This window comes from Oenanthe melanoleuca, chromosome 11, assembly GCF_029582105.1.
Source record: "Oenanthe melanoleuca isolate GR-GAL-2019-014 chromosome 11, OMel1.0, whole genome shotgun sequence".
Classification (NCBI taxonomy): domain Eukaryota; kingdom Metazoa; phylum Chordata; class Aves; order Passeriformes; family Muscicapidae; genus Oenanthe; species Oenanthe melanoleuca.
Window position 1 is genome coordinate 11,591,524 of NC_079345.1, and position 10,977 is coordinate 11,602,500.

Sequence of the window (10,977 nt, forward strand, 5' to 3'; positions counted from 1 at the left end):
CAGTGGCCTGGATCTGGCACACTCACACAAATACAGCTCCTCTCAGAAACCAGTTTGTATAGACTGGGGCTTAGATGCATATTTTGTTTGCAAACAGCTGGAACAGCTTACGAAGTTCCTGTATCACGCATTGCTGCCCCGTGCAGATTTCCATCCCTAGTGGTGAGGATGTCATGCAAACGTTTGTGCCAATGCCAGGGCAGCACAGCCTGGGAGAGCCCTGTGCCCACTGCCTGCTCAGCTGCTGGGACAGGGCTGTGGGCAGGGAGGAGCCCTGGGCAGAAGCAGCTCTGATCACACCCCAGCTTCGCTCCCGAGCAGCTCTAGACTGAAGCACTGTGCGTGCTGCACTGTCAGTGCTCTGCCTCCTGCACAGGGATGAGTGACACTGAGGATGTCTAGGGTTGGGCACTTACATTGCAAGCTTCTGAGGAAAAGAAAAGTGTCTTTTTGTGGTCTCAGAAGTGAGTAAACGATGTATCCTTCTTTACAAATGGAAGTAGAATAAGCACTGGTGTTTGGTGTAATTCCTAAATATGCCTCCTTGTCTTATATTCAAGTACAATTCTCCCTCTTTTGTTTTGCCTGTTGCAGTACATGACAAGCAGTTGAATTGCTGAACCATTACAGACTGGGGCTACATTTGTCTTTGCACATATGATTTTTGTACCACATGTCTTTAGTATTATCTAAAACCTACTCAAGCTTTAAATTCTCATTCGGGCAGTCCTTCTAGGGTGTCAGTGGCTGGGAGCAAGCTCAGATGGGCTTAATGATTGTGTGCAGTCCAGAGGGGAGCTAGCTAGTCTGCAGAAAGCTGCTTAAGGATGTAAATAGACATATTCTGCAGCCCTGGACACTGCACTTGAGAGGGAATTTGGAGTTCTGTGAAGAAGGACTGAAACACAGAACATGTAACTCAGGGTGAGATTCAAGACATGGCTTGTACAGCAGGATGAAAGTCCAGGCTTACTATATAAAGCATGTGAAGGATGGAAACAATTTTTCTAACCCCAAATCTGGTTTCTGGATTTCTGAGGAAGGGTCTTTTAAGTTTCTTTGTGAGGATTGCTCTTTGAATCCTGTTACTTGAGCTTTTCTTACGTAAAGAAAGGAAACTGCGAGTCATTTTCTAGGTGATAACTGTGTGATCCTGGGTTTATGAAGCAGTACTTTTCAAGGCTCTTTCTGGGTCACTGGTGTAGTATCTGCTGATAGTTCAGTAGAGCTGGCTGGCAGCTCAGTGCTCAACTCTTTCTTTTCTTCTGAGGAATTTTTCTAAGAAATCAGAAACTCCTGGAGTTACCTTTTGAGGTAGGTAATGGCTGTTGTTGCCATCTGAACATTATATAATCATTAATGGGAAGAAAACTGCAAAAATGTAGCTGGGGATCAGATTGCTCCATGAGGAAATGGGCTCCCCACAGGACCCAGACAGTGCATGTGCAAGCCTGTGAGCAAACACGTTTGCAGAGAGCTGTGTTCTGCACAGCACCACTGCAGACCAGTTCTCTGAGCAGGCTGGCTCAAACTGAGGGCAAAAGGTGGAAGGGAAGGATTCTGCTCAGCTCAGGCATGGCAAGCAGAACATTATTCATGAGGCATTTACTTTATTGCAACTAGCTGCTGCCAGGCCAGCTCCTTGTGTTGAGGCAGAGAGCATGACAATTTTCACGTTGTAAACACCATGCATTAGTCAGGGCACCTCAATATTATGCAAACAAAATGTATGTACTTACAAATACTTCCACTGTATTTGAATCAAAAATATGTCATGAAAAGGAGAAGGGTTGTCAGGTTCATTTCATTAGGCAAGAAATTTGGGACACTACAGGCAACATTCCCCCTGAGGTTTGAAGCATGTTTGGTCTTTAATCACTACATAGTATTCAGTTTAAAATGAAACATTAAAATGTAAATAAACATATGTACTTTGTAACTCTGATTTGCAGTGTAAATCTTTTTGTGACAACTGGTCATTTCATTAGATGACTATTCAGCAGAAATTATGTGTAGGTTCTATTTCAGAGAAAATATTCATATGAAATTTTGTTCTTATGTTTATATTTTGACAGAGTACAGAATTCTTGTGTAATTTTAATTTAAAGGTAAGCAGATCCTAAGGGAACACTTTTTTTAAGAACACATTTTTCCCCTAAATATCCTGGAAAATACATCCCTTGGTCCTGCTGCTTAATTTGCTTTTAAATTATTCCTATTTCTATATTTTAATACTATTTTAAATAGTACTTTGACAAGGAAATTATAACCATAATATTTTATTAAAAATTGACACTAAGGCTCCCATTAATAGATACCCGGATGAACAGTGACAGAAACTGTGAAGTTTTACTGCTGGATAAAGCTCTCCCTAAAACAAGATGTTTGGAGGAATTGTTGGCCAATATTGCAGGTTATATCTCATTGTCTGATATCAGATGTAATTACTCATTACTCTTCTTTTGACATGTACATAATTCATATTTCAGTGTCCTTTTTTTCCCGTGTCCTATCCACAGTTTTTTCTGTGCTGAGAGACATTACGTCTTTGAAAGATGTCTTTGTACCTCAGAATGGGTTTTATTTTATTTTATTTTTTTTAATCTAAGGCTGGGGAAATCTCTGTCACTTCATTCCTAAACTTTTGGTTTTCTGGTGGAGCCACATGGTGGCTTTATATGGCTGTGGTACACTAGGATATTAAAAAAAAAAAAATTAAACTGGGTTGCAAAGGCATGTGGTTTGCAGAGAAAACTTCCCCTGTGGCATCAAATAAAAATCTTTTTTCTCAATAGAACTTATAGATTCACTCTGTCCATACCTGATGACCACTGTGTAACAAATCAGTGACCTAAGCAGCCAACCTGAAATACCCTCTAGTTTATTTTTCAACCCCCCAAAAAAGGCATATAAAGGATAGGGTGATACATTTGGATCAATAATAAAGTTGGAATCAAGAATCAAGACACTTTCTAAAGTATACGGTATTTAATTGGAAAAAAAAAAGGGTTTTTTTAGCACAAGAAAGAAGACATTCTGAAATATATGCTAAAATATATATATATATATATATATTTATATCAGAGGAAATGATGATGGACTTTAGGGTGTAAAAGTATTTGTACTTACTAGCACTCTCTAGTCCCGTAAAAGTGCATGGAAATCTTTTGCAGTATTGCATATTTATCTTTCTGTTTGTTGTTTTCCTGCTCTGTGGGCTGTATATACAAAAGAGTTACCCATGCACTGATGCGGGAGAGTTTTTTACTCCTAGGGTTTTAACATGCTTGCCCGAGTGAGAGAATTTTCCATCCAGCTTGTTTACTTCATGATTTATGTCTAAATTGACAGAGTCCTTCGGAGGCATTCGTGTTAAATTTGAAACAAACATATTTAATGCTCGTGTTGTAATAAAACAGCTAAAAGAGCAGATTAAAAAGATATGCACAGAGGGGTCTGATTGATTGAGGGATTGATTTTACTACTTTTCCCGTAGGTGGGTAGTGATGGCTGTAAATCTCCTGATAATCATTTCAGAAGCACCTTCATCAATAAACTCAAAAGGGACAGCTAGGTGTAAAAATTTGCCAGCCATCAGGTCAAACAAAAGGCAGCAAATGTGTAAAGAAAGAATTGAATTAAATAATCCCACCTTGGCTGGTCATGGCATTAGTCATTTTTATCTCGGGGCGGAGGAGTCCCCATCTCTGCAATTCTTTGGGATTTAGGGGAGAGAAAGGGAGAGGTTATTTACTTCTACTTTGTTTTCCTTTGACTAAACCGGTATTGCTTACGATACAATTATGCGGGTAAAAGCTTGTGTTTGTGAGCAATGATCAATTATTTGTTGTCAGTAATAATGGCGAAGGATTCAATTCTGCTGCCCCCTCATCTTCTTCTTCTTTTTTTTTTTTTTTTTTTCATTTTTTCCCCCTCTTTCTTCCCCCTGGAGAATTACCATCAGAAAATTAAAAAAAAAAAAAAAAAAAAAAGGCAGAAGAGAGCAAGGAAGGGGACGCTGACAGCATGCCCACAAAAGTAGTCATACCTAAACCCACACAGTCACAGGACTTGCAATGTCCGTGGTGAATAGCGTGATCCGGGCTATTGATAATGAAACAATTCCGGAGAGCTGGTGCTCGCTGCCCCGGGGTAGCTGCGCCCCAGGACTGTCTCAAAAGTTTATTATACATCGGAGCATAAAGCCAAGTTCCCAGCTGACTGCAGCATCTGGAAGCCCCTAATTACACACATTTCTAAAATACGTGTCACCTGCGTTAGCTGACAAACGGCGAAGTTGCCAGGTCAGCTGGAGCGGCGCTCGGAACTCCAGTGAAGTGTGCCTTTTTCAGCTAAAACAGAGACGAGCAGAGAACATAGCGAAGGAGCAGGAAGAGGAGGCAGGGAAGAAGCTCCATAACTAAAAGCCCGAGCGCCCTGCTCAGTGGGAAGCGGGTTTTTAGCAGGAGCGGGCGGGCGGTGCGGGCAGCCTGCGCCGTGCGGGGCCGGCGCGGAGCCGCAGCTCTGGGCTGCCCGACCCTCGGCTGCCGCCCCGAAACGGGAGACCATGGGCACAAAACATGAAATCAATTGCCTTTCCTCCCCCGCACCCCCCGATCGTTATCAGAGATGTTTTATAGCTATGAGGGGATCGGGCAGTTTTTAACTCCGTCGTGCTAAGGGTGTTGTGTCTGAGCGCAAACCTGAATAACAATAATCCAGTCTAGTGTGATGCATCTCATTGGAATCGTCTCTCAGCAGAATGAACTGCAAATTATCCCCTGTTTACCATCTCCCTTCAGTGCTCATCTCAATGAACTGGAGATCGATCCCCACCACGGGTGTCTTGCAGCCAGGCTGATTTGCATTGAAGCACATTAGAAAGCCTCCCACCTCCATTAAAAAGAATAATCCGAGAGGGGAAAAAAATCTCCAAGGTGTGGTGGGGAGGGAAAAATATGTCACTGTCATTCGGAGCATCGAGAGGGAAAACACGGGATCAGAGTATTTACGCTTGTGAACTCTCACAACTTCTGTTAGAGACAATGACGTTTAATTGATGTATTGCTATCAACAACAATAAAGACCGATTTTTCTCTAGCCCTGGCACTGCTGCTCTGCCCCCACCCATTCCCCACCCCTCCCGGCCCCCAGCGAAGGAGAGGAAAACAAACAATAAATAATCAATCGGTCTTGGATGAAATACCAGGCGCCGCTTTTACACTAGCGAGGAGAAGAAAAACGAAAAAAAAAGTAGTAAAACTTAATTTCTCCAAATTAATTTCTTTTTGTTTAAGCCACTCTTTTTCGTCTTGTTGTTGCTGGCGTTGCTTTTTAATTACCTGTCCACGGCCGCCTTTTTCCAGCCACGAAGCAAAGGTACTGCGCATCTGGGGAAATTTGTGTCAAGCTTAATCGGCAAAAGTATAATGAAATTGTGAACGCGAATAATTTTGGGAGATCGTCTAGCTTAGAAACCGTAGGAAGCTAATGGAGTGATTGATACAGTTAGAAATACAGGCATAAATGTGCAAATAGATCCGTGTGGGTATTTTGTGTGCATTTGTGTGGCTAGCAGTAAGTAACGAGTGCGTTTCTGTGCGTTCAGGTTCGGTTTCTTTCCCACTGTCTCAGGGTACGGAGGGTGACAGCCTGCGCTGAGTGTATCCATCTCTGCCGAAACATCTCTTTAAATATTCAGTGAAAAATAATGTCATGTGAAGTACCACCTATAGCAACATTATTATCTTCATTCTTCAACATCATCCCCGCTGATAGCTTCGTTTGTCTTTTTCTCAAAATCTACTGTACCGAATGCTGCGGGGAGGGAGGGGGCTCGCCCTGTGCAGAAATGAAAAGAAGCGTCAGTGACCACTTTGCAACGCTGACTAAATACTGGAGTGGCACCTGGGAGGATTTTTTCGGTTCGTATGCATTTGTTTGGTTGGGTTTTGCGGCTGTTTTTCTTCCCCCCACCCTTATTGATAAACGTTTTACAATCTCTTTCGTTTAATAATGATGAGAAAACGCCACTAAGCCGGCTCCTCGAATGGGAAGATTTGTCCCTCTCTCCTTTCTCCTCTCTCTCACTCTCTAGGCTTTACCGGCTCATTTGAAATTGAAATGAGTTGGATCTGATCAGCCTCTTGCTTTTACAGAGTTTGTTAATATTAATACGGGAAAAAGGAGTAGCTTCTATAGAAGAGTAAATAATCCAGCGGGGGGAGTGGGAGGAGAGAGCACTAGATGGGTCAGGGTGGAGGGAAAGAAACGCCTGTGCTCCCGCTTCTGCCGGTTCAGCTTATTTTACAGAGTAACTTTCCGTGCCCGCCGCAGCGTGACGCGCGGAGGGGCGCGGAGAGCGGGGCTGGGAGGACACCACCATTTACCCGCAGAGTACGCGTATCGCTGGATAGGCGAGATATTAAAAATAGCCCTGCTTGTGGCCTCCCTGCAACTCTACTTTTTATTTCAAGACGGTGACATTGTTTGTGAGAGGTTCCTCCTCTGCAAGTAACACACGGGCGAACAAAGTTTGGAGCGCGCCGCATCCCGGGGCAGGAGCGCGGTGCCCGCGGGGCCCCGGCGGCGACAGCGCCGGGACGGGCACGAGCAGCGGCCGCGGGAGCGCGGGGGCCCCGGGACGGCCCCGGGATAGCTCCGGGATGGCTCCGGGACGCGCCGAGCTCAGCGCAGCCCGGGCCGGCTCCGCCTGCGCGCACGGCCGGCACCGCGGGCAGCTCCGCTCCGCTGCTCTCCGCGCTCGGCGCGGCCCGGGGCGCCTCCGGCCGGCAGCCGCGCGTCGCTCCCACGTCCGAGAGGGAAACAAAAGTCAGGAGCCACCCGGGGGAGGGGGGCCGGGGAGCGGAGCGGGGCCGCGGAGCGGGACACACCGCCCGCCCCCGCCGCGGCCCCGCCGCCGCTCGCCCCGGGCTCCGCGGGCGGACTGACGGCGAGCGCAGCCAACCCGCGCGGCGCGGGGGCGGAGCGGCCGCCTGGTCCGCCCGCCGCTCCCAGCGGCGCCCTAATTGTCCTGGGAATGTGTGAGGTAAAAAACAAACCCTTCCTATTTTCAGCACCCCTCGGGCCGTGATATATGGAAAGAGAAGTGATGGCGGGAGTGGGAGAGAGAGACCTGGGAGAGGGTGAAATGGATCTTTATTTGTAATTGCGGGGACAAGAGGAAGGCAAAAAAAAAAAAAGAAAAAAAGAGAAAAAATACGCCCGAAACTTTTTTTTGAGCAGCGGGACGGAGCGAGCGGCAGCGCGGCGGCGGCCGGAGCGGGGCCGGCTCTCCCCGCGCAGGCACTTGCCGGGTGTGGGGACGAGCCGCCGGGGCCGCTGCTCGCTGCCGGCTGCCCCAGCCCTGCGTCCTCCCCCGATCCATTATTGGTCACCCTGCCCTCCCTCCACTGGTTCGGACTGCGGGCGAGGTGGGGGGAGTTACGAAAAAAAAAAAAAAAAAAAAAAAAAAAAAAAAAAGGAAAAAAAAGAAAAAGAGAAAAGTGAAAAGCAGCGCAAAACTGCGGGAAGGAGGGAGGGAGGCGCGGGGAGCCCGTCGGGGCTGGAGGAAGGGGCGAAGGGAGACACATTCCTATAGTAACCGGGATGGCGCGATGCAGCTCCAGCTGGTTGCTAAGAGGGTTAAACTGTATCCAAACAGCTTTGGGGAAATCCAGCCCCTTCTCCTGCCACATGGATCGACTCATTGGGTGGGAGCGGCGGAGAGACAAGGGTCTCCAGCAAATCAGCGCCTAATTGATTAAGGCGAGCTGGTTTGAATAGAGCTGGCCATGTGCCAATCGCCTTTCAAAGAGCCCCTCTATGATTAATCGCAATGCATTATTGATAATCATAATTATAGCAGGACACATGCGCGGTGCGCGGAGGATCGGGGAGGCTGGGGGGGGGAGGCTCGATTTCCGTAATTTTGAGAAGATTTTTTTTTAGTAATTTTTTATTCTGCCCCAGCTGATGTTTGAGCCAGCATGTCGCGGAGGAAGCAGGCGAAGCCTCAGCATTTCCAATCCGATCCCGATCTGGCCTTGTTATCCCAGCGAAATGGTGAGTTCTTCTCCTCTCCCTCGCACACATTTTAACACAAACACACACAAAATAGATGAACTTACCTTGTGGAGAGTCGGAACCGCGCCGGGCAGTCGTGTGGGACAACAGGATCTCCCGGAGTTATATGCGGGGGGGGAGAAGGTCCTTCTGAGGTTTTGGTCCAAGTTCTTGGGTTTTATCTTATTTTTTCAACTCAGCGTTTTGTTTCGTCTGTTTCTTAACGAAACTCCAAACTCTTTCCGTTTTTTGATGTTTTCCCTCCGCCCTCTCCCAGCGGGGCGGTCTGGCATCCTGAGCCCGCGGGAGATGGATCCGCGCCCCCCGCGTCTCTCTCCGCGCCCCGCGGAGCCGGGAAACAAAGTGGGGCTGCGGTGGGGCGGCTGATCCCGTAGCCCCGCGGGACGGATGCCCCGTCCGGCCACACACGCTGCCCGCGCCGTCCCCCCGAAAGGGCCGGAAAATCCCCCCCGGGCACCCACTTTCTCGCCCGCCCCCCCACCCCCCCGCGGACCCCAGGCTCCCGCACCCCCCGCTCCCCCGCAGTCCCGCCGGGCGGAGGACGCTGCCCCGCCGCCCCGCAGCCCCGGCCTCCGGCTGCTCCGAAGGCTTCCTGGAGGCGGAAAAGTTGCCGCCGCCGGGCCGGGCCGGGCCGGGCCGCGGGGGGATCGCCCCGTCCCGGGAGCTGCCGCCGCCGCGCCGGGCTCCGCGCAGCCGCCGCGCTCAGAGGCGACTCCGCGACCGCAGCGCGGAGGCTCCGGGCAGTGGGTGGCCGATTTGCTTTCCCTCAGGTTGTTTTTTGGTTTTCTTTTTCTTTTTTTTTTTTCTTTCTTTTTCTGCTTCTCCCGCTTCTCTCCAAGCCGGTAAGCGAGGGATAAACGCTGGCTTTGTGTCCGCCAGGATTTGCAGAGGGAGAGTGTGAAGTATCTTTTTTTTTTTTTTTTTTTTCCCTCTCTGTTTCTTACTCCCTTTTTCCCTCCCCTCCGGAACAGAGGGATTTCGTAGGAGTTCGGCACAGCCCGGCGGGCGGCGGAGGGGCCGCGCCTCCGCCCGTACCTGTGCTGGGACGCGGGGCGACAAGTGGCCGGCCCGGGGCAGCGTCCCCCAGCCCCGGCAGCGCCGCTGCGGCCCCGGCGGCCCGGAGGAGGGCGAGGGCCGGGGGGGGGACGGCCGGCCGCGGTGCGGAGAGGCGCTTCAGGCGGGCAGGTAAGGGAGGACCGGGCGCGGCGGAGCCCCTGCGCCTCCCGGCCCGGCCCCGCCGCTCGCAAGCGCCCAGCGCTTCCCGCGGCAACTTCTCGGGGAACTTCTGCGCTCCGCGCCCGGCGGACCCGCAGCGCTGGGCCCGCAGAGCCCCCTCCGTGCCCCGCCGGGGATCGCCGGGGACCGGCTCCCGGGCTCCGCGCGTGGAAACCGGGCGGAAAGTTTGCGGGATGTTGTGCTTCGCTGGGAGCATTTACCCGGCTTCCGAAATCCCCTAGATCCCCCTTCCCGTACACCAGCATACAGATCAGCGCTGGCTCCGCGGAGCTCTGCGAAACATTGCTAAAAAGTAATTTGAGTCCTGAGAGTCGATTTGGGGTTTTTAACTGAGTTTTGTGAGCTTTGAATGCACTCGAGTTTTGCCGTTTCCTCAGCATAATCCCCTTTCTCATCTCAGTAAACGTATTTATTTTTCTTACAATATAATTCCCACTTCCGCTCGAAGTTGGGACTAGGAGTTGGAGAAGCGTTAGGTTTTTAGTTGTCTTTCATCGGCCTCCTGTGAAAGAATTTGGAACTTCTTAAAGTGAGCAGAGAAAAGAAAAGCAGAGAGGGATTTTTTTTTTTATCTTCACTTCATAGGATTACATCTTTTGACATTTTCTATCCTTTTTTTTTTGTCTGCTTTTAGTAGGTGGAACAGGTCAAAAACACTTCAAAGTATCTTTTTTTAAAAGTAGCCGTTTTCTTCTGTTTTTAGTCTTTTGATCTGATTTTTTCACATCGTTTTCAAATGAAGTACAGTGGGAGTGTGAGAAAGGAATGTTAACTGAGCAGCTTTCCTGCCTGTTGCTAAAGGATGTCCTTGAAGTAAGTTGGATCTTGCCTGAAATGATGGCATGGAAGTGGAGCTTTTGTTTAGTTTGGGTGGCTATCTAGAGTTAACGAAGAGAACGACGAAGTTTATTTTGTTTTTAAAATATCGACTAGTTTCCTATGAAATGCAGTGTGCTCTACTATAAACCTGCAGGAGCCTCCTCTTTCCCTTCTCCAGTCCTGCTGTCGGGTTGTGGCTGGTTTACACGGCTGGACGATAAGTTTTGAGCCAGTTGCCCAGAAGGTGTGCTTTGTGATGGTGCTCCAGGGCTCCGAACGCTGCAGTAACTTTAGCATAGAGCTTCCCCCGCCTGTCCGGGTCCCGGCTGGCAGCAGCTCTCACTTGGGCGAGAGAGGGTGGGAGAGCTACGGCGGGGACGAGTTTGTGTTATGTGCCTGTGAAATTGCAAAACAAAACTTGGAAATTCCAAGCGCTTCTTTCTTCTCCTTTCGCGCTGTGGGTTCAGGTTTGCTAACCCCTGCCCAGCTCGCAGGGAGCAGGCGAGGGGAGCACCGCTGGCTCTGCAGACACTTGCAGTAAGGTGCTGCTGGGCAGGATTTTGAGCGAATCAATAGAGTGGCTCCGTGAAAATTTCTCGCATCTGATTTGAATTCCGGTTTGTTAAAACTTTCTGCTATGGTTTCATATCTAAAGATCAATAGAGGAAAAAAGTTCCTCAGACTGCAACAGCATGTTTTGGTTTGGCCTTTTTTTTAATCGTACTCTCTCCCTTTTTTATTTTTATTTTTATTTTTTTTTTAAGTTCAAAGCTCATGAATTCACTCCCACCAGGAAGACTTTCCACTTAAAATGTATTTCTGGTACAATCAATGGAT

At 48.9% G+C, this 10,977-nt stretch overlaps 1 protein-coding gene across 3 annotated transcripts in view; it reads left to right on the plus strand.

Annotated features, from left to right (window-relative positions):
• Positions 1 to 5,190: 5,190 nt before the first annotated feature.
• SALL1 (spalt like transcription factor 1) overlaps positions 5,191 to 10,977 on the plus strand; it is a 17,538-nt gene continuing 11,751 nt past the window's right edge. The window contains exons 1-3 of one of the 3 annotated variants that reach the window (XM_056500750.1): positions 5,191 to 5,379; positions 5,635 to 5,924; positions 7,972 to 8,064. In XM_056500750.1, coding sequence (XP_056356725.1) covers positions 7,989 to 8,064 — 76 coding nt within the window. In that variant the 5' untranslated portion in view covers positions 5,191 to 5,379; positions 5,635 to 5,924; positions 7,972 to 7,988. Of the gene's footprint in view, positions 5,380 to 5,634; positions 5,925 to 7,005; positions 7,049 to 7,563; positions 7,880 to 7,971; positions 8,065 to 10,977 lie in introns of those variants that run through there. The other 2 variants (XM_056500751.1, XM_056500749.1) reach the window with 2 other exon arrangements.